A 24,838-nucleotide genomic window follows, 5' to 3' on the forward strand; every position below is an offset into this window, starting at 1 on the left:
CAAAGAATTATCTGTGTGTGTGACCACAGGACCAGTAGTCCTCATGAAGACCACTACTTGGTCGGCTGAACCTAATTTCTGAGGAACTGGTTCAGTTTCTAAGATTTGAATTGTGGTTAGGTTAGGGTTAGGTATTAATTGGTTAAGGTCAAGGTTAGGCTGTCCAAATGAATGGAGTCTTTAAAAGGATATCTGTGCAAACCTGTGTGTGTGTGTGTGTGTGTTTATACTCTTCTCCCTCATTGACGTAATCTGATCTCATCATCTGGATGGACATCTCTTTAAAGGCCTATTAGTGTCACCATGGTAACACAAGTCATCAGTGACACACTTGTTCATAGTCATGCACAGACAAAATCCCAGGTTTAATCTCAGGTTTAACTCGTCGGGCAGATCAATCAGGCCAATATGGGCCGTTATTCATCATCATTGGCAAATGATTCTATGTTAAAAAAAAGTTTCATCCCAAGATGAATTTGACATGTTTTAATTCCATTTTACTTCCATGACACTTGCATCAAAGTCACGTGTGTCCTCTACAATTCATTAGCACAGTTTGAGACCTCATTTAAATCAGTTTTGAGCTGTGTCAATTAATTTTTTTTGTTTTACCATTTTATGTGTCTGTGCAGTTAAACAGTGCTTATCAAATGTTTGTTTGATGCCCTCTTTGTGTGTAAAGAACTCCTGCTGAGCTTTCTCAAGAGGCTCCAGCACACAGCCTCTGTAATTTAATAGTGACATTATAAAACCATCAAAATGGTAGAGATTCCAGGGCAGAATCCATACAAGACAATGTGTGTTTTTTTTTAATTGTATATTATATTTTATCAAATGGAGAGGAAGAAAGTGGCCAATCATGTTGGCCTAAAATATCATCATCATATACATCCGCTGCACTGATTTCTAAAGTACGGCATCGACCGTAGAAGAATCCATATTTGTCGACCTCTAGGAAAAACACAACACACGTGACATGTTTCCACCATGGTACAGTTAGGTTTGGTTCAGTATGGTAAAGCCCTGGGTCAGGCTTGCGTTTCAACTGAGAACAGTACCTTTACTTGGTAGGCGGGGTGTAAGTTCTGCCCGATTGCCACGTCAGCCGGACGTGTAGCATGACGTTGAACCAGAGCAACGACATTGAATGCGACACAACAGACAACAGTGGAGGACATCCAGCAGCTTTTTTTGTCTCAACAAGACATCAAGCTTTGTGTGAGAATAGACTACAGGTGCTGAAGAAACACTATGAAGCCTCATGAAAACAAGCTCAGGGCTCCCACTAATTCAGCGGGACAAAAAATTAAACAGTTGGGGATGGTTTGGTTATTCTGGTACTATTCCTAATGGAAAAGCAAAAAAAATTTGTACCATACTGTACCAAACAGAACTGTTCCACTCGGCGGAAACGCGGCTAAACACGTTCAACTGAACATATGTGTACCCTCCAACCCCAACCCCCACACCTCTAAGGTGCTTTAACTGCACATTCAGGATATTATTCTTTTCAATAAGGTGACACATTTAAGAACACGCTTCCAGAACACTTCCATCAATGTCACACACTCACACAAACAGTGAGCAGGACCTTCTCCAAACGCCATTATAAATCTTACAGACAGCCATGAAAATGAAACCAATGCAAGTAACGTTGAGATTAGACATTCACAAACATGATTAATGGGGTTTGGCTGAAACTAGTGTGTACAGAATATTAAAACCTGAACCGGCTACAGCAACACAAACACCTGTACATACAGGTTTTTAATGAATTATTCCAGGTTTGTCTTCACACTGGCTCAAACTGTCACTATTACCACTGTCCTGATTGCACCCAGAATGTAGCTCCACCATTTATCAATAGTGTGATATTGAACTCCTGCAAACTAATTCTGTTGAACCTGTCGACTTCCGCTGTGCTTTTTCTCTTCAACAATAGCTATACACATATACTCTATATCCACAATGGTTTGGATGAACACAAGACAATAGATAATAGTTTTTTTTCACCACACAGCTTGCTTTTGTTAAGTCTAAAATGCATATATGCATCTGTTCGTTTCCAAGCAACAGGTGCTTGGTGCTGTACAGTGCGGCTCTGTCATGTCATTTTCACTGACACAAATAAGAACTATGGAATAATGCTGTTACAGTGTTTCATAAAAATCTGTATCCCTCCACCTCCACCAGGTTTCACCCATGTTTTTCAGAACATTTCCTCCATTTTCTCTTCATGTGCTTGAAGAAAATCAGGTTGTATAAAAGCCTGTGTTCTAATTGCTGAATTTTAAACTAAATGTCACTGTTAGCTTCACACACTGAGCTCAGGATGAATTAATTAGACTTTCTTTCTGCCTGGTAGCAGAATATGTGTGTGTGTGTGTGTTTGTGCGCGCGCTTATGTTTTTTCAGTGCATGTGCAAGTGTGAGCTCCTCTCTGTTGTTTTGTGTCTGCATGTGTGTGTGTGTAAGTGTGTAAATCCACATCTGCCTGTGTGCTTACTGTTGTGTGTGTTTGTCTTTGTGCAGCAAAGTGTAAGTAATTGCCTCCCACAATTTAGATAAACAGCATCCTTCAAGTATTCAACAAGCAGCTGTCCTGATATCCGAGGCACATATGGAAGAAATGTCTGTTGTTCTCTCTCACTCCGTGTCCTGTCTATCTGTCTTTTTTTTATTCCTTCCTTCTTTCCTCAATTCTTTCTTTCTTTTTTAAAACATCTGATTTTTTGTTTCCATAGTACGTGGTGGAGGTTGGTTTTTGGTGAAAATGTACACAAATGTGTCACATGTCTTTCACTCATTAATTTAAATTGTATTAGCACAGTTTGAGACCACATTTATATCACAGTCTTTGAGCTGTGTCAGTTACACTTAAACACTTGTTATTAAATGTTAGATGCCCTCTTTGTGTGTCTAATAGAAGAACTGCTGAGCTTTGGACGTCAGCTCGACTGTTGCTCACGCAGTCTCTGTCTCTTCTCCAGGTTCTCTGGTTTCTTCCCACAGTCCAAAAACGTGCAGATTTGGGGATTAGGTAAATTAAACACCCTAAATTGACCTTAGGTGTGAGAGTGGATGATTGTGAACCCTGTGATGGACTGGCAACCTGTCCAGGATGTTCCCTGCCTTTTGTCCCTATGTCCCCCCCCCCATGTGGAGAATAGAGCGGTAGAAGATGAGTGAGAACGAGTGAATGACAATGCTCACATTCATTCATACAGCAATATTCAGCAGAATAAAAACGTAAAAGAGTACTGAGATTACAGCATATTACTGTATATCTGAAACTTGTTTGCCGTGTTCTTGAAAACAAGGCTGAACATTTCATTTCATTTCCCAAAAGCATCCTTAAAAAGCACAAAAGTACAGTTAATGATAGTTTGCCTCCACACGTCATGAGGGAAATGTTTTTCTTTCCTCAGAAATGAACCATAGACGTGATAAATGTAACTATATGTATTTTAAATGCACACTTCTGTTGATGGTGTGTTCCCATGAACCACATCAAGCCACACGGGTGAAGCCTGAGAGACCACAATGATATTTACTGTAATTCAGTTTATGTGAGGTCATTTCACATGTGACCCAAGAGAAATGAGTGCTATCTGTGGTCTGTGTGTGTGTGTGTGTGTGTGTGTGTGTGTTTATTTTGACTGAAGTGTGAAATTGTAGTGGTGAGGACGATTTAACCGCTCCTCACCACTTCAAAGGGCCGTTTCATGTAGTGTTGGGAAATCGTCTCTTATAGCCAATATTACGGGGGGTGGGGCCATAAACTCTCCGTCTCTGTGGGAGAGAGAGGCACGTACTAGCCGCTTTGCAAAGTTCTTCTTGTCTGTGACCTGCTGAGTAGTTTGATATGATTTAGAATCATGAAAAAGAGAAAAACAAGAAAATAATTAACAAAACCCAACATATATATCCATTGTCAGTGTTTAATGCAGGAGTCTTAACCCTCTTATTTTGATGTTATGGCTGTAGTACTGTATAACTTTGACTTTCGATGTCTTTCAGTTATTCAACCGTTTAGGAATCACGTTCTTGAGAAGCTGACGTCATAAACGTGTGACGTGCTGGGGAATCTTGTCTGTGATTGGACAGTTGTTCCGTGGAAGTTCTGAGGGCTACCGTAATAACAAGTATATGGGTGCAAAGCTGTATTTGTCTGCTTTCCAGTATCCATCCATACATCTTCTAGTGCTTTATCCTCCACATGAGGTGAAAGTTCACACTCTGGACAGCTCGCCAGTCCGTAGTTTTTGACTTTTCTAGATATCACAAACGATCTAGGAGTTACAGTAATGACATGTATACCAAATCAGAATGGTCACAGAAGGGTTAAACTCAGATGACCTGGGGGCCACATGAGCTTCAAGTCTGGTCAGCAGGGGACAAAAGTCCAACTGTGTGGGGAAAAACAACTGTTCAGTCGCTACGAGGCGATATTAGCTTAAAATCATCAATGATGAAATTCCATCATGATGTAGCATTAACGACATTCATTATGCTATTTCACATTATTTCAAAATAAAGGTTTTGATACGAAACAATATATAGTTCACAATAAAAACAAAACAGAAACTTACCTTTAAAGTGAAGGCCACTTTAAATCAATTGAGGGGCCGCATGTGGCCCACGGAATGCAATTTTGAGACCTCTGGTGTAATGAAAACCACTTAAGTTCAGCGAATGAATGTGGAAAAAAATTTTCGAATCTGTACCCAATTAATATGAGCTTTTCACATTAGTGATGTAAAATTGCAGCGAAAGTCGACCTTTCTGACCAATCACAATGTATTTGGTTGATGATGTGGCGTTAGAAATATTCATTTAAACAAGCGTGCCCAGCTGAGACTGATTACTCAAAACTCTGCACCTTCCTCAGATCATCCATCCTGAAAGAGCAGCATGGCAAAGTTTAAGCTCCTGAACCAGGAGGAACAAGCCGTCTTCTGCTCTTTAGTGTTGGCTGCCGGTTTCTTCTAATTATGCAATCATTTGTGGTCCTTGAAAATTCATCCCCACATTATTCACAGTTTTGTGCCATTTATTCTCAAGCCCTTTACTTTACAAGGAAAACTCCCATGGACAGAAGCTCTGCTTCCTCTGTTTCCACTCAGTTAAAGTGAAGGTTTGGTGTTGTGCAGAGCATTATATCAACGAGTGCCCTCAGAATCATTGAAACGTGTGTGTGTGTGTGTGTGTGTGTGTGTGTGTGTGTGTGTGTGCTACTGATAACGGACGGGATCACAAGCCGAGGGCAAGGACGTTGATGTCACAGCTAACTTTCTCACTGTCCAATCAGAGCAGCAGCAGGGTGTAAAATCCCGCCCACACACCGACCCAATCCCCACTGAAGCCACCACCTGTCCTCATATTCCGATCCTCTTTTTCATCTTGTATTCCACACATGACTCTGTGGTGCAGGGTTATCTGGAGTGACGTAGACTATAGAAATAAAAAGCCATGCTTGTGTTTACATGCATCTAAGTCACTGGGATGCAGCCTCCAAAAAAATGCTAATCAGAAGCGCAGAGGCAATCAGCACATGAATAAAGATGAACAGAAACACTGCTGCATTAACAGCACTCATGCAGATACATACTCACAAACTGTCTTTGACTTACACTCACTCTATCATGTACGATGCTTCATATTCTGTCGGAGTTGAACATGATGAGCACAGAGCTGAGCTGACTCAAGGACTCCAGATGGTTGTTAGTACCAAGCCTTTTTTTTTTTTGCTCTGTGACAACCTAGTTTATGTGCATGTAAAGGTCATGTACTTAGCTGGAGGTGTAGTTGAAGAGGAGCTTTTAACAGATCTGGAAAAACCACGAGTCTTGGCCTCATCTTTGACTCTGAACTCTATGACTCTGGTCAGGCCTGGTATTAACATCCGTCTAGAGCGATCCAATCACAATCAAGTTAAAATGCATGTTAAGCAAAGGCAGAGTTCTTATCTTCTTACGGAAGTTAGAGAAGAGTGGCTGCACAACTGTGGAGTAGAGACGGAAAGACTTTGTCTCCAGTCTTCTGTGCAGGATGTTTTTACGCGCGTCTCTAAACATTAAACCGAGACTCGATATAAACATCATTTTGGTCACCGTGGTTTGTAGTGGAGGCTTGTGTTATTTATTCAGAGGTGGTCAGCTCATATTCAAGTTATTTATTGCAACATAACTATTCATGTGATGCCTTAAAACAATTAGATGGCCGATTAATGACTCAGTCAGTCATTGAAGTTGAAGATTTGTGTCTTGTTCTTTGCCGGTCAAAATATGAAGTGTTGATGTGATTTTTGTCACCAGAGTCAGACTTGTTTTTGCCCTAAAGACAAAAGACAGAGGTTAAGTACTAGATACAGCCTTTTCTATTTCTGTCCTCACCTTAGTGCTGATACAGAAGGAGCTAAAGAATGAGAGATGGAAGAGAGTGAAAGAAAAGTAATGCCGTGTAGCTCTCCTCAAGGCAGAGTAGTTGAGAAGAGGGATCCCTCTGAGTCATCCTGAGTCTCCTCCTCCACCTTCTCCCCACTATGATTTACAACATCCCCACCTTTCATGCTTTTCCTGCTTTTTCTGTCGCTCCTCTATTTGCCTTCTGACTCGACCGCCATTCACCAAAAAGTGGGCTCTCATTGTTTCCACATTTTTTCACAAGATTGAGAAGTACATCTCTCTCTCTCTCTCTCTCTCTCTCTCTCTCTCTCCCCCTCTCTCTCTCCTGACTCTCTGTTGAATACTAATGAGCCAGAGACTGCACCACTCCCTCATCCTCTTCTAAGCAGAAGAAGTCCTGTGAGGACACATTTAACTCCGGGCCGTGTGACCGTCCCTCTTCCTCTCTATTTATTCATTCCCGTGTCTACTCTGGGGTCCACTCACGCGTTCTCCACCACCTCACCATCTTAATTAACTCTCAACTCTACTTTGACCCCGTGTACAAATCTCCTCCTCTTTTCTTTAAACTTCCTTTACTTTTAATAGGTTGGCGTGCTCCGTTGTTACCACATTACTGCAGAACCTCTGTTCACCCTCTGTCTAAAACAACAGCTTGCGTCTGAAATGTCACAGCTCTCACTCATTCAGCTGTAAATGCTGCTCTAGACAAGGTCACAGTGGCATCACTTCATCCATATCAGTGCCAAACTATGTCCCTGTTAACTGATGACTGTGGAGAACTATCTGTTGTAGACCAAAAAAAACTTGGCGATGGACGCGATGTTGTCTGCTCTCGTCAGGTCTGTCTTTGCTGCACTCTTCTTCAGTATGACAAAAATCTACAGTGACAAGTTAAGGTAGGATTTGAGTCAGTCTGAGTGCTCAGGCTTAACATCTGTGTCTGTTATTGGCTGTTATCACTAAGCGGATCTTTGACCCACACAAAAAGCTGTGTGATTCACCAACATAAACACATCGTGAGCAGTTAGAGTTCTATTTTGTTATTTATCCTTCTATTTTTACTGCTTTCAAAACTCATATAACACTCAAGGGGTACGATACCAGGTGTCCTCTGATTTTCCTCCTATGAATTTGCATATATCCCATCAATCCATACAATTACTTCAAGTCCAGTACACTTTTATTATCTGTAGGGAGTCATTGAGTAGTTCAGAGGAGTGGGACCTTGTTTCCAGTCCATTTTGTGATATTCAGAACAGGATTGTTGAAGATGTTGTTTGGAATGAATGAACAAAGGTGCTTTTTTTCCCCTGTTCTTTGCAGATGATATTGTGATATTGTTGACTTTACCACACTGACACAGTAGCTGTTAGCAGTCAGGATCAGAGTAAAGTGAAAACTTGGTGGTCCAGTTTAGGAGTGAGGGTTGAGATGGACAGACAGATCAGCTCAGCATCAGCAGTAATGTAAGTGTTATTTTTTTGTGCTAAAGAGGGAACAGAATCAGAAGGAAATTGATTTTTGTCCTGACCCTCACTCATGGTCCTGAGCTTTGGGTACGGACCCAAAATATGACATCCTGTGTTGGAGTGGGTGAAATGAGCTTTCTCTTTAACCTGGCTGCGCTCATGTTTTCTTGATATTCTGAGCTGTATATATATAATATGATTATTTTTCTCCTCCTTCTGTGTGTCAGAGGAGTGTCAGTGTGTGAGCATGTCTCTGATTCTGTCCCTCTTATAAAGATGCCACTCTGCTCACTCTGCTCACTCTCTCTCTCTCTCTCTCTCCCTCTCTTCCTCCCTCGCTCTCTTTTTACTCCACTGAATTGAACTGAGGTTTAATAAAGAGAGCCGGGATCCAAATGTAATAAGGGCTCCACTTTAGTTATTGGACTGATCTCCACACTCATCTTCACTTTGCTGCGTGCACATAGACTCGCCGAGATGTATGCTAACTTACGTTTGAATTGAGAAAAGCCTTACTCTGCAAGTCCAATCCATCCCAAGAGAGCTGCACAATAAGGTCAAAAACTCATACTGCCATTATTTGACGATACGGCCAAACATTCTTTGCATTTTGTAAAGTGTGTTGTCCATAAAAAGGAAACATATACTGTGTTTTCTCATCTTTATAGAGATTTGAGGCTGTTGTTTTGTCTCATGTGTCACAAACGTTATCTTTTGTAGTCTTGCGCGATGGTTTGTGCTATCAGAAAAAGCAAACGCGTGGTTACCACGGTAATTACACTTGCGCTGTCGCAGGAAGCCGGCGAATCAGCGTCTTTGTCACCATAGAGGAGAGAGTTGGGAAAAACGCCTGTACATAAGTTTCCATTTCTTTTGCCTGTTTTTGGACATTGAGACAAAGACTGAAACAAATATTACTTATACTGTTCAAATTCAACACACAGAATCAGGTGTATATGTTAAACTACTGTGTTTTTCTTCATTTTAAATTGTAAATACATGATTTTGACCTGCAGTAAATTGTACATGACAGCCAGATATTTAAAGTTATTCTGGAAAAATGGGCAAAAGCACTAAAATCACGGGACTTTTTCTGGTCCTTTTACAGTTAAAATAAGCAAAAAAAAAAAGTCCAGACGAGCATTTTGAGGCTTAGTGTTAAAGGGTTGAATAAGTTCAATGTCTTTAAATTTAAAATGAATTCTGCAGCCCTGATGCACAGTACACGTTATTACTAGAACCAACTTAAAAAATAATAAAAAATAGAATCCCTTCAATGGAACTGGCCCAGAGGTCAGATCACAGGTGACCTCACAATGATGATTTGCTTGATTATGTATAAATAAAAATGAAGCCACGTCCTGTCATGCTGTCATTATCTTTGTCTTCATATATCCATTATGAAATTATGGAATGCAGCTGTGTGTTAAATGTGATTCTTTTGAAACCAAAAGTGGGAACAGATCTTTTTTTATTTGGTAGAAAGGCTTTAAGAAGTCTTTGCAGCACCTAAGGAGACAAAAGGAAGAGTTGGTGTATCTGTATATGCACAGCTTTGCAGAAATTGGGTCTGAGAGATGTTACAGGGAATCGTGTGAAATAGGGTCACTGTTGAATATTGGGATGTAATATACGACTTGCTATAAATGAATACTTAAAGCTGCAGTGTGTAACCTTTGGTGATGTTCTGCCAATGAGTTTTGTGGAGCTGGTAGACTTAAACAGCATTGTGTGAACTTATTTGACAGCAGTTTGTATCCAACAGATATTTCCTTTAAGTATGCAGTGCTAACACAGACCCAGACGGTGATGACGTAGCCTTAAATGCTTTTTCTTTACTCTAAACAAATACATCCATCGTTACCTGGATTGTTGAAATGATAAATAAGAATTTGAAACATAAACATTTAAATAAAACTGCTATTTCTCTTTAATTCTGTTGTCTCAGCAGTTCTCACATGAGGGTGATGCAGTATGAGCGAGCGTCTGGGAAGCATAAACTGTTCTAAGACTCCGTGTTGGGAGAAAACGATTGGACAGAAACAATCGTCTGCCTTCAACGGCAAACGAGCACCAGGAACAATCTACATTTTTCGCAGTTCAAGCAGTTCATGGCGTTATATATGGAAATCGAGCCGTATTTTGTCTTTGGCTGAGTTCTCCACGGCCTCTCTGAATCAGAGTGAGTGCATCGGTGGCAGAGAGCCATCAGCCTCTCTCAGCACAGCTGCCTGCTCTGTTTTCTGTCTCTGCGGGCAAATACAGAAGCCTGACGCACCCACTGTTATACGTGTGACAAATACACTCTGATTACAATGATTCAGTCAAATCAGTCCTGTGACTAATTCATGTTAATGTTATTTTTGTTGAATTATAGTTGATTTTAAGATGACTTCTGCTGAGCTGCTTTGCCTTATGTTGTCACATCTTACCGCTCAGTAAAACCAGTAAAGGTAGGCAAATGAGTGGAAAAATGCAACACAGATCAAGGTCATCACAATCTCCACTGGGAACATACTGGTGAATCAGCACTTTTATAACAGTTCCACTAAAATGAACATCATCACCTTCACAGAGGGAGCGTCTGTTTGTTGAGCTGCTGTGTTTGACTGCATTGAGTTCAGTTTAGTGTGTGTGTGTGTGTGAGCTCACTCACTCATTCACTCATTCATGACGCTCTCCCTCACTCTGTGTGAGTGAGAAAAAAAGGAGCACAAAAAACTAATGACTCAGCTCAAAGCAGCGTGAAGCGAAGCAAGAATTAAAATGAGCTCAATCGGTCATCACGTACACACACACACACACACACACATACACACACACACACACACACACACACATACATAGTCAAATAGGGATTCACTGAAGCTTGCCGGCAGGGTGTGTGAAGAGTATAAATAGTTCTGCATCCTCACAGAGGCTATTTTTAAACCAAGAGTCGTGACTGACTTAACCAAGGGCAAAACTCGGGAGTAAAATGCCACACACACACACACACACACACACACACACACACACACACACACACACACACACACACACACACACACACACACACACACACACACACGAGAGAGAGACATTGCAGTGACTTCCATCCATTCAACGGCCAAACCAAAGTAACCTTAACTATAACCAGTTAATGCCCAAGCACATTACTGCCTCATTAGGACCAGGTTTTGGTCTCCATGAGGACTATGACTTAAGGTCTTAATACACCTACACACACGGAGAGAGAGAGAGAGAAAGACTGAGAACAATACTTTTCCCCATGACAGCACACTCCTCACACACTTGTGGAAACACAGCGTTTCCCCTGTGTCAGCTCGTGTCTGTGTTCCGCTGGCTCTCATCTCTCTTTGTCGTCTCTGAATGCGAGCAACTTCCTGACACTCTCTCTCCTCTTTGTTTCATTCTCTGTTATTCTATTCTTTCCATTCCCATTTTTGTGATTTTTTTTTTTCTACATTGTTTAGAATGTTCCATTAATAGCATGGTGAGACAAGAGTGGATCAAGAGTGAGAACATCCTGTGACTTTCTATCACGTCTAACAGGACACAGTTAGAGATGATGCATCTGAGGCCTTTGCACTATCAGTGTTCAAGCTGTGTTCAGACAGTGTGGGCGCAGTGGCTAGCACGGATGCCTCACAACAAGAAGGTCACTGGTTCAAATCTGTGTGGAGTTTGCAGGTTTTAGGTTAATTGGACACTCTAAATTGAGTGTCCAAGAATGAATGGTAGTTTGTCTCTGTATGCTGCGCCTGTGATGGACGGCGTGAGCTGGGATTGTGAGTGATATTCTGTTCAGAGTTTTACCTCAGGTTTCACATGATACCATTCACAATGCGTGTTGCTGATGATGTGGCATTAAGAATGTTCAAATGAGCAAGCAAACAGTTGTAAGAAGTGGTAACCTCTCATCAATGACCAGGTGTACCAGGTCGACTCACTCCGTCCATTTCTTCATCATTTAATCATCATTTAATCGCTTAACTGCAGCATGGTGGAATAATGGTTAGTAGTGGTTAGTACTTTTGCCTCACAGCAACAAGTTGCTGGGTTCAATTCTCAGTCTGGGCTGCGTCGAAATTCACCTAATGATTCACAGTTGATGGCCCTTACTCATTAGCAAACGTTAGCTAATGAGCAGTTAGTGTTGGTCACCCTTTAATCACAGTGAGTGAGTGTATATACATACGTATGTACTGACACACTGTGCCAATACAACAGTATAGCCTCTGCTCTCATACACTGCAGCACAATATGCTACAACCAGTGATGCCAACTTAGTGAGTTTGTCACTATTATTATTATTATATTTAGTGACTTTTCAGTGTGCGTGTTTTGACTGTCACAAATACACATACAAGATCAGCAGCAGTAGCAGCAGCACCGCCTTTTCTGGCGTAGCCAGCACATGGAAGCCTTGTTTACATTTTTAGCCAATGACATATTAGACATGTATTTGATCATTACCACTTTCAGCCAGTTGTTTGTTAGACCATAGATCTCAGGGCATTGGAGGTTATGCTGTGTTCCAGTGCAGTTCCAAAAAGGAGGACACCTGACTGTGTGGCTGCAGGCTGCGCAGGACAGGGTGTTTAAAATCCAGACATATGGCCACCTTACAAGAAAGGACTGCTTTTAACATTCCATTGGATCGATCAGTGTACATGTAAATTCAGCCAATAGTCAAAAGGCACCATCGACATTGCATATTATGCAAATGAGGTGTGATGGCGTCACAAATTGGAATAATTTTTGCATTTGGCGCCGTTTCAGGCTGATTTTAGCTACGCTGGCTACTGCTGCACATCACACTAACATGCAAGGAGGCTTCTCAGATTTGCTTTGTGATCTTTGGCCCCGCTGATTTACCTGTGGAGGTGATTATTAATCAGTGTCTCTTCTTGTAGTGATACCGTCCAGATAGTCCTGGCCACTGACTGTGCAGTGGAGAGAAAAGCTGGTGTCCAGCTGAGCTGTTGATTACCTTATGCAGTGAGCTGCTGTTTAGTTAAGCCTCAATGAAGTAGGTCATCTTTACCTTTCTACTTGTAGTATTTTTCAGTCAGTAGTATTTTTTAAGAACTGTTATTTATTCTTTCAGTGTGATTATTGTTAGAGGAGGCACCCTGTAATGAAAAGGCTGTATTTTTCATTTTGACCCTGGCAACCAGTTTTTCAGATGCTGATTCTTGCAACCCAGATATTTCCCGTTCATGCTCGTCCTTCAGAATCGAAACTCTGCTTCCCTTTATCTGATTAAGAGAGAAAATCAAAATGTGACTTCCAAAGTGGAGTCTATTGTTAAAATGAACCTGGATGCTCAGTCGGTCTGCAGAGAACCTGTGTGTGTGTGTGAGTGTGAGTGTGGGAAAGAGTGAAGAGGAAGAAAGACAATAGTGGTAGGTCATGTATAGATGCTGACAACTTTTTGGTAATTACTCAGAGTTCCTCAGGGCAGCAATAAAGTTTCTGCACTGTAGATTAGAAAAAAAAATGAATGTCCTTCAAACCAGATAAACCAACAGACAAATAATCGAGCTCATTTGTTGCAGCCTTCCTAAATGTCACTGCACACAATTTTCAGATAAATAAATGACATCATTGCAAACCAAAAAACATAAATTAATGAATAATATTGCACACCTCCTACAGTTCACCTCCCCTGTTCCATAGATCCCTCCAAGCTCCACAGGGCTAAATCATTTTGCCCTCTTATTGTCATGGCGACAGATGAGGTTGTGGTTTGTTTTAATTTCAGGACAAAGTGAAAACAAAATTGATGTTTTCTTGTAGTTCCCTTCAGTGACATTTTTCCAGTGTCTTGGTCTGTATATGAAGCTGCAACAAGGCAGTCATTCAGAAATCCTCCTCTTGAATTCAGCACTCAGGTTGTGAAGAAGGACATGAGGACGGTTGGTATAACAGAAGAGGACAAGATGGAGGCAGATGATCCAAAAAAAGGAGAATTCATCTTCCTTTATTGCCTTGATCGTGAATGTGATGCTTTTTTTAGAGTGTGACGTTGTGAATGTTAACGTCCACAACCGGTGCTTCATCACATGCACCTCCAGCCTCATCTCCTGTTGTCTGTTCATCTCTCACATTCCTGAGAAGGCAAAATCCCTGGAAAACCTGGAGGGAATGTTATCATATCTGGCATAGACATGCACACGATGGCCACAGGGCAGTAATTGTAGTTTCAGACCATTTGTCAGTTGTGACATGTTGTGAAGTGTTGCCGCGTCGCTGCCAGCCCTTTTCTGCAGCTTGTCAGGCCGTCTCCACAACTACCACACAACTGTAGCTCTCCACATGGCAGTGATCCTAAAGTTGTCTGGCCCGGGAAAAAAAACATCAACATGGCACACATATTGTAAATCCTCCCACACAGACATGCTCTGTTTGAGTTCCTTCCTGCCTCTTGGCTCCTGTGAGTCCACATCTGATTCATCACGGGGCCGCAGCTGTCATGCCAACACAGTGCTGGCAAGCAGCGAAACAGTAGCAGTCTCAGGTAGAGGCTACTCATGCCGCAGCAGCAGACTTCATGGACACGCTGTACATCATAAATAGCTAATGTGTCTGTGGCTGATCAGTGTATGAATCAAATTGCAGAGCTTAAAATTGTTGTTTTGCAATAATAATAATAGATAACCTAGCTTCTTAGTTTTGTTACAGTGGCTGTTTTGGTAACAGTGTTAATTGACTTGGTTTTAGGGTTAGATTTAGGTTTAAGTTAATTGTTAGGGTTAGGAATTTAGCTGTGATGGTTAGGTTTAGGGTTAAGGGAATGCACCGTGTCCTCAGTAAGAGTTAGGGTTAGGGTTAACCCTATATCAGTAATAATGCTGTACAAGATTGTGTCTTTTCTACTTTCTTATAATTAAGTAATTGGCTGATAATTGGTTTTATTGAAATGTTGGGAATGCGTAAGTTGTAATTAATATTAACTAAAGAGGACATTAGGGTTTAATGACCAGATATACAGTTATAGATAGATAGTAGTGCTGCAACGAACAATTATTTTCATTTTATGTCGTTTATGTCCACACAATGGCATAACATGTTAATATATATATATACACATATATATATATATATACATATATATATATATGTATGTATATATATATACTTCTATGGTGCAAATGTAGCCGGGTGGTAAATAACCCAGAAGTTCTTGTTTTTATGTGTTCTTTGTTTATTGTGTTCTCTTTCTCCATGTACTCTTTTTTTTGTAAAACACAGAAATGCACACAGACACTTATTGGTCACAGGGTGGCAGCATTGAGCCCAGTTAGGGTTTTGCCGCGAAGTGCATTCTGGGTTGTTGTGGGTTTTTTTTCCCTCTGTGAATGCGTGCCGGAGATCTTACAAGTGGGTAACAGACACTTGTTTCATTCGGACGGTTGTGAACACTACAGTATGCGACAACCACAATTACCAGCTAACTTCGGTGCTGAGTAAAGAAAGCTCAAACACGTGGTGAAGACGAGTGTTGAAGTGTAAGTGTCTGTGTACATGCCAAATTGTGTTTGTTGAATTGTTAGCTTACTGACCTTGTATTTTGTTATGTGTGATTAGTTCCTCGGCCACTGCCGTACTTTGGGACTTTTTTTGTATTTTATTTTCTATGGGTTATTGATTTGGACGACTGTCCTATTGCATGGAGTAAAGCTATAAAACCCCAGTTATTGTGTCCTGTGTGTGTGTATTAAATTCCCACGGGCAACACAATGAAACCAGAAAATGTTCACTTTTAAGAAGCTGTTTTGATTCATTAATTCATTCATTAAACACTCCATCAATCAACTTATTATCAAAATAGCTGGCAATGAATTAATTTAGTAGATGACCAATAACCAATGAATTGTTGCAGTTCAGTTGGGGGCAGAAAGGAAGAAAGAAAGAAAGAAAGAATTAATGAATAGTGGATTTTGCTGACATTATACTACAGGGTTCATGGTCATTTCTGTCCATTTTCTTGAGTGATAGTGTCACTGACCAGAAATGGATTAGAAGTGGGGCTGTGGTGTGGGGCTAAGGGAATGAGGAACATGAGCGATCGCGGCCTAGAAGCTCAATCAGAGGCCTCACCTTCTCTTTCATTTCTGTCAATGCTCAACAGACAACACAGCCAGCACATCGTGGCTGTTTAACTGAGGCTTGGAGACAATTACTGGGAAATCATTCAGAAACACGGCAAAGAAAAGTGGGAGAAAAGCCATGTGTGTGTAGAGAAAAAGAGAAAATAAAGTTGCCTGTCTCCTTGGTGTTCCCAGGAGACAGGCACAGTAAAGTTGTGTTAAGCTGAGATGAGAGTGAGGGATCAGTTCATGTATCCTCTGTGTGCTGAGTGTCATGTTTTCTACAGCAGCGAGTCGATAAACAGCAGTTTCCCTCTCAAACTCCACTTCTCTCTTAGCTATTGTACTTAGAGGTTCAGCCTGGCAGAGGTGAGTTTTGACTTAGTTTTTACAATAACTGTGCATTTTTTAGATTGTTATTGACAAAAAGCCAGTTCATATTTTATTTAGGCCCAACATTTAGGCATTAATTATAAATGAAGCCGGTAGAGTAGAAAGCAGCCAGGCAGAATTCTTTGACATTCATACGGCAGTCGTCTTAGTTGACTGATAACACATCATAATGAAACATGCAAGATTCTTCTATTAAGTACTTTAAAAGCCAAGTATTTGCTCCGAGATACAGCAAAGAATTCTGTGACTAGATGATATTTAAATGTTTGCTATGATGAGGTGAAGTCCAGATGGCTGTTTCCACTCGTGCTCCGGGTTACATCACTGTGACATCCCCCATCTTTGCTGGGTGGAATACAGTTTGGAGGAAGTAGACCACATCATTTAGCAGGATGTCTGCTGCAACATCATACTGCCGTATCCTAGCAACCAGCTTAGAAGAGAGGCTCGTTCAACCAAGGCTTCAGTTCCAGCTGGTGGTCTCTGAGGTGTGCCTGTGGCACGCGTGTGTGAGCATGCTGGGATTAATGATAAGTGTTGTAGATATGAACACGCTGGCTCAGTTCTGCATGAATTGTCAACATTTCCTACCCAGTCATCTCTAATTACCACAGAGGAACTTAAGAAAAAGAAGACTCTCTTTTTTCCCCTTAATGCGTCCTCAAACCTCTCAGCTGATCTGAGCCATGTGTGGCTTTTCTTCCCTCAGCTCTGAATCATGCAGGTCAGGTCAACTGGGCGCTGAGCGTTATTATACAGTATGTCTCTGTGTGTCAGTCCTGTGATGAAATGGTGAACTGTCCAGGTCGTAGTCCTCGCCTCACCTCTGTCAGCTGGAAAATGGCTCCTTATATCACTGTACTGTAGTCATGAATCATGAGTCATATCCTTCATTAGACCAACCTCGTTTCATAGAAACACCAGCTTACAACGAGCAGCAAATCAGCCTTTAAACTAGAACCCTGATTTATTTTGTGATATGATAACGTCATATAATGTGAGGTTTGCTATAGAAAATGTTTGGTTTCAAACAATCATTCACCGTGACACTCACACCTATGAGTGTCTGGGACTGTGGGAGGAAACCAAAGAACCCAAAGAAACCAAAGAAAGAAACATTTTCTCTTGACTTTGCACTGCATGTATTATAAACGTCTGGATAATCATGGACATAAACTGTAACTGGAATGGTGGAGGAAAGCAATCAAACACATGTGTTCATATTTTTCATCATCTTTGTAATGTCTATAATTCCTCAGTGTGATCTGCTGACTTGCATAAGTCACCACAACTGATGACCTAATAATTTTCCCTCTTCATCTATGCAAGCTGTACTGTAATTACGTCATCTAGAACCACGTTTCTCAAATTGTGGTGCGTGTACCACCAGTGGTACGCAAGCTTCCTCTGGTGGCACTTGGAGAAATAATCAGAAATACTACTAATAATAATCAGAGTGGAGCTGAGGAAGTTTGAGTGTGTAGAAAACGAAACAAATAACATTAATAAACAAAAATAATAATAATTAGAGTCACTATATCTCTCTCTCCATCTTAATTAATTTCACTATACCAGTGTGTGAAAGTACAAGTACTGTATATGTGAGGAAGAGGAGGATGATGAGAGAGTAAATAATCTTATTGAAAAGTCTGCCTATTTTTTACACCACTGTATTTTAACGTTGGTGATACTGATGTGACTTGAAGAGCTCAGTATTTTCTCAGGTGGTTTGAGAACCACTGACCTAGAACATCAACACCTAAATGCCTCTCTCGCTCTCTGCCCTTTTGGTCTTTTTCCCCCCAAGATTTTACAGGATTCACGACCTCACAATGATAATGACTTGGTTTGTTTTATGTCAACATGTAAAGTGAATTAACTCTCTGTCATTTCACTCTCTCCCGGCTCTGTTAGTGCTGAGTATAGGAGAAGGAGGATTCTGGGAAGGCACGGTCAAAGGAAGGACAGGCTGGTTCCCGGCAGACTGTGTGGAGGAAGTTCAGATGAGGCAGTTTGACCCACGGCTAGGTAAGATACCAACATGGACACACTCAAACACAACATGCTATGAACTTGTCCTGCTATACTCACAAGTCTCCATCAGTGTGAGTGCATGTCTCTGTCCGTGGTGCTGAAAAGCAAAGCTCTCTGCTCTACATGCACAGATGCAAACAGGACAAACAAAGTATTACACACAGCAATGACTGAATTGGAACAGAGAGATTATACATGTTTGTCCTACATTATCTCCACAAATATGCTACCACTCAGAAGAAGAAAATATATTATGTACTGTATGTATATATATATATATATATATATATATATATATATATATATATATACACTTAGATATATGCACATACAGACATTTTAAATTAACTAATATCTGCTTCAAGCATTTGTTGTATCAAAATCTGGCCATCAACATATTTCAGCGTTCAACACAGACTCATGTCTTTCCTTAATACTGACAACATTTAAATACTGACTTTAGTTCACAAGCGTCAAGAAGGAATTTAATGATCAGGACCATATTGAAGAATCATGTCAAAGGTGACTTTCACAGCTGTTGTTAATACTCATAGTAACTCCCCTCCATTGGTTAAACACCAGTAAGAGGTTGAATAAATCAAGTTAGGTTTCTTCTTGGACTGTTGTGCAGAGTGAGTTCAGATTGAGTTTTTTTATTGATTTTTATTGTTTCTCCAGCAAAGCTTGTTAGTTTCGTGCCAATCTACTGCTCATCTTTCCTTCACTCTGTTGCTGAAATTTGACTTCTCACGGTGACGACCAGCTGTCTTTGGTTTTTGCCAAACTTTTAGTGAAATCACATGCATCCATCCAAAAAGTGTAACTTTTATTGTAAATGTGTTATCAGGGCCAACTTTAACAGATTACCAAATTGCCTTTAATTCACACATTAATTACATATAGTCTTCCATTTTTAAAATTGAATTGTATTGTTTTCAAATACCTCCTTACCAAGAACCTGCCTCAAGTTCAGCATTAGATTGTTTGTGTCATCGTCCACCTGTGAATATATAGATTTTTAGCTGTTCCACACAGTGGAGCACACTGTTGCCTCACAGTGAGAAGATGATGGTTTGTGTCCTGCTTTGTGTCCTGCTTTGGGCCTTTCTGTGTGCAGTTTTCATGATCTCCTCGTGTGTGCGTGTCTGAAAACATGTAGAGGTTCCACTGTGAGAGTGGATGGTTCTTCTTCTCTGTGTGTTGTCCCAGTGATGGACTGGCGACCTGTCCAGCATGAGACCCTGCAATTCAGCTGGGTTTTGCTACAGTGACTAGTGACCCTCATGTGGAGGATAAAGCAGTAGACAGTGAATTAATGAGCTTTTGTTTATTTATTTGCATGATAGTTAACCCTTAGTACACAGAGTATTTTAGCAGTTTAGTATTTTAATTTTTTTCCAACTCACACATGAGCAAAAAGTACTCAAAATGTTTAAAATCGGATTGAATTTGTGAAATTTCAATCACAGTTCAAACCTTTATGAACAAAAAGAAAAGAAAAACATGTCCATTTTGTGACTTCTGCACAATTGTTGCTACTTTATATCACTACTGAAAATTTGATATAAAATAAATCATAGCTTTCACTCAACAACACATAAGAAGATGAAGAAAACATCTTTTTTAATGCCCGATTTGTTTATTATTCCCACGGCAATTTACCATGGGTGCACCTGCGGCACAGGTAAAGTGACCAGTATGTATTTTAGGGTGAACATAGAAAATATACAATAAAAAAACAGCAAAAGTCTAAAAAGTAATTAAAAAAAAACAATCAGTTCACTTAACATTGTGAGAAAAAGTATTGTATTGTGTCTGACGACGATGAATCTTCCGTATGTGCTATGATGACAGCTTTGAACAGAAGCCTTTGTAAACAAGTGGGAGTACAACTGATTAATGTGACCAGTGCCTGTTAGTCATTTAATTAGCAGATGACACATTTCTTTTGCTATGGTCTGCATCACAGACCGCCGTCATGAAAGCCTCGGGTCAGCATGAACGTGTTTAGTGAGATGTGAAATGTTGCAGCACGTAGATGACACGCACTATACTGGAAATGGGACAAGAATGAGTTTTCTCATAAATATCATGCATCTCCTGAGAGCTATTTCTAGGGCATCCCTTTTTTTGGGTTGTTGAGGGATTGAGGTAACCTCAGAGTAGGTGTGGAGGGATGAGAAAGGCCGGAATCTCTAAATACCCCATTTAAATGCATTGTGAGAAAAAGATGGGGTAAGCTGGGAAAGAAAGGGCCAGATAGCAGAGGAGACGGATGGTGGAGCATACTCTAAAGGACAGCAAAGTGGAGAAGGCAGAGCGTGTCTTTCAGAGCGGTGGAGAGAGAACGAGCGAGTGGAGTGAGATGGGCCTGATATTGGCTCCACTCACTCATAAATCCTGAAAAACTTAGACTCTCATGTCTATTTGTTAGGGATAAAAACGGCCTTGTGTTTTCCTCGGCCCTGCTTCACTGACACTGTATATTGTTGCTGTGAATAAGAAGATTGAAATGATCAAAAACACAAACTCACAATGAATCCAGTCCATGAAAGATATGGTTTTACATCAAATATTCAGTTTTATTCTCAAGCCAAAACATCTTTCTATGAAACATTCTTTCAGTTGAATTTTTTTTAACTGAAACAAACTTGTAATCATTTAGTAAGATATTTGTGGTGGTGAATCCTCTAAACACCACACAGATAGATGTTCAGATTAGAATAGGCCAAATCTATCACTGTGAACCTTCAAATAGATTGTTCATAATTATCATCGTTACTTAGGCACAGTTAGACAAAAGAGCTAAGGCCTAATAAAAAGTAAAAGTGTCTGTCTGACACACTCATGGCCATGCGCTTTCACAGTCGTGGGAGAATGAGAAACGGACAGAAAACTGAAAGAAGCTTTTTCTTTCTACAATTTATTACATAAGTTTTGTAAAGCCTCGCTAACACTGAGAGGAAAAAACAACAATATTTTAATTTCACTAATGGCACAAATTAGAGCCGAAGAGTAAAAAAAGGAGATGAGGAAAAAGAACAAAAACACTGCTGGACACAGTTCCGTGAGTCAGCTCGGTGAGTCAGGCTTTTGAGGTAATATGATGTCAAAATAAAGCAGCATTTCAGAGACAACCATTTTCCTATTGCGTAAGGCCTCATCATAAACACACCGTTCCCACTGGTCCACAAACCCATTCACGCAGGGTTTTTATCAGCTTTGGCTCCAAACAGCATCAGTGGGAATGAAAGACCCAGGTGAACGTGATCATTCTTTCTTCTTCATCTGCCTTGTTTTTGCCAGTGTTGTGCCACAACAGTGCATTCATCTTTATTAACATTTGTTAGCGTTAATGTCTATTGCCTTCCGTACTTTTTAACTTGACACAGTAACTCAATATAATTTAATAAATAAATCAATCGGATAATCTAAATGAACAGTTTAAGGGGTCTTTTTTGCATCTTTAAGTAAAAAAAAGAACACACCCCTTTTCAATTCAATTCTATTTTACTTGTTACATAGACAACCTAATGGAGAGCAGAGGAACCCAACAATTCACACAATGAGCAAACTCTAAGCATCAGTAGAGAGAAAAAAACTCTCTTTTGACAGAAGAAGAAATCAGACTCAAAAGATGTGCAGCATCTGCCTCGACCGGTCGGGGTGAAAGGACAAAATGGGGGACAGAGGAGAGGTGGGGGACAGAAAGGGGGAGAGAAAGGACAAGCGGAGGTGAGGTAAAGACAGAGTTTTTAATTGTATTTAAAACTCCCAGGCACACCTGCTAATTTTAATGTAAGAGGCTTTAAACTATTCTCACATCCATATGATAAAGGTTAGTCATTTAGTCTCACAAGCACAGAGAGTCTTATACGAGCGTTTGAAGACACACCGACGAAGTAACAGCATAGCAGCTTCAATAAACAGATTCATAACTTCAAACTACAGTTGGTTTCTTATGCATTCACATTGACATAGTGATCTGCGTACTCATGTATTTGCATCTCTTACTTTACAGATAACTGATTTATATAGGATAATTATAACACCCCTTATTTATAATATCATATCATATCATATCAAATAGTTGGAAGTTGTTTCTTAGATTGTGGTATTGACAGGGCAATGCTTTTTGAAATATTCCAAATCGATTGCATGTGAGATGAAGGTAATTAAATCATAATTGTGTGTAATGATGAAAATGAAAGTGTAATGTGCAGCACAAAATGTTTGATCTATGTTTTGATAGCATGCTAATTTATGAATCTACTGAGGTGTCTCAGAGCTAATATCACCCCTGCATTCGTCAGCAGTTATAGCAGTGCTAAATAACACAGACTGACACAGTAACACACACACACACACACTTAAACACACAGAGAGACACACTTAAACACACGCAGTTGTTTATCTGAAGGCAACCACTGAGGCATCACTGACAGTTAGGGCAATGTGTCTCAGCCTAGTGAAGCAGGAAAGACAGTGCTGTGAACAATTAAGTAACCCAAATACTACTGCTCTCTCTCTCTCTCTCTCTCTCTCGCTCTCTCTCTCTCTCTCTCTCTCTCTCTCTGTCTCTCCTCCACTGAACATCACCCACAAGTCATGACTCCATAAGTGCTACTTCTCTTTATCTTTATCTGCCTTCATCGCTTTGCTGCCACATTTGAAAGAGCCATGAGGGAGAAGGGGAAAGACAAAAAAATGGGATGATGGTGGAAATAAGCCGTTTCTGTTTGAGGGAGCAGGAGAGTGTGGGGGGTGAGCAGGTGACCATGTGAATGAGGCACACTTAAAACCATCGCTGACTCTCTCGGCTGTTATCTGTCACTATGTGCTGCTTATCTTTCTCTCAGCACAGCCGGAGCTGAGCCAACAGTTCGTCTTCCTCTGGTGGGGACAGACAGAAGGAGAAAAGCGTAGATGTCAGAGGGAGAAGACAAGGAGGGAAAAAAAACGAAGAGGACAGGTGGAGAAAATGGGGCGAAAAGCAAAGACAATTGATTGAATTAATTAAGAGTCGATGCAGTGGAGAAAGTCTGCCAGCTGTGAGCTGATTTTAGTCGGACTAAGACTAAGACAATAATTCAGTTTTCATATTTCACTTAGTCCGACTAAAATCGAGATAGTCTTAGTCAGGCTAACGTACCTGGATAATGTGATATACGATTACTCCTGCATGTATAGTCAGGTTTGGCGCATGCAACAAAATTTTCTCCCCTGTCTTTGACCCGGAAGTAGAAGAAGACGATGTTTAAACTGCGGAACTGTTGCTGGGAATCGAACAGTGGCGGCGTCTTTATTTAGACAACACAGTAACCATAAGAGCCATGTTCCATCTAATTTATATCAGGTATGAAACATACAGAACCACAGCACCGTCCATTTCTGTGATGCATTTCTCACAAACACACAGCACACATGCTGCCGCCCTGTGTGTGGGGGTTAATGGCAGATGTTTATCTGTGCTAATGGAGGGAATAATGGTGTGAGTATGAACTGCTCTTCCCTTTCTAATGATGCTGCCAAACTGCCAGGGGCCTCTCGTTGTCAACAATCGTTCTTTTAATCTAGAATCTGTTGTGATCATACAGCCCTCCAGCCTGCTGCCACACAGTAAGACATTTCCTCACTACAATCACACACAGAGTCGAGCAAATGTATGAAGAAGAGATCATTTTTTTAAAAGAAATCAGCCATAATTTCCATTACATTGCCCCTGCAGCCTGTGAAGAACTCAAGGACGTCTTCAAACACAACCTCACATGCAGAAATAATGCAGAATTATTTTTCTGTGGATAAGCTATGTTGGGTTTCTCCGTTGTTTTCATGTAAACTTTCATTGCTTTTGTCTTTGTGCTTGTTCACCCGCGCTCTCTCCCCTCACACCACAGCGGTGCACTTGAATGACTCACAGCCGCATGAATCAGCTCAGTCAGATCCAGCCCGAGCTATTTTTAGTCCTGCCCATTAAGAAGTTTTGGAGTGTGCCTGCACTCCTCCAGAATGCTTAAACATCAGTGATGCTGCAGCAGCTGAGACTGACATGGGCAGAGCACGTCAGAGGAGAACGGGAAAGAGGGATGAAATGACGGTGCGATGGATTGGTGAGGGATCACAGAGGAAGTCATTGGGCAAAACTGTGGAGCTAATGAGCGAGCGTTCCTCTGTATGTGGGCTTTGTGTAGTGCAGTTCTTCCTCACTCATGCACTCATGAGGTGTACGGTCAACAGTTTTACTGCTACAATGATGGATTCCAGTCATTATCTGAGCCTGTTTTAATGATAGTTGTCGGCATTTTTGTCACATAATTAGTTGCACTGTATTTCTTTTGAACATGGATACCGGCACTGTCACTTTAAAGGAAAGACAGATTTGTTTCATTAAACATTTGCTAATACATTATAAAGGTCCAGTGTGTATCATTTG

At 40.7% G+C, this 24,838-nt stretch overlaps 1 protein-coding gene across 2 annotated transcripts in view; it reads left to right on the forward strand.

The window, feature by feature from the left end:
• shank3a (SH3 and multiple ankyrin repeat domains 3a) overlaps positions 1–24,838 on the forward strand; it is a 161,101-nt gene that overhangs the window by 96,603 nt on the left and 39,660 nt on the right. For both annotated transcript variants that reach the window (XM_044035860.1, XM_044035861.1), the window contains one exon: positions 18,286–18,399. In XM_044035860.1, the coding sequence (XP_043891795.1) occupies positions 18,286–18,399 (114 nt within the window). The remainder of the gene's footprint in view (positions 1–18,285; positions 18,400–24,838) is intronic.

The sequence above is a fragment of the Solea senegalensis genome, linkage group LG10, assembly GCF_019176455.1.
Source record: "Solea senegalensis isolate Sse05_10M linkage group LG10, IFAPA_SoseM_1, whole genome shotgun sequence".
Lineage (NCBI taxonomy): Eukaryota > Metazoa > Chordata > Actinopteri > Pleuronectiformes > Soleidae > Solea > Solea senegalensis.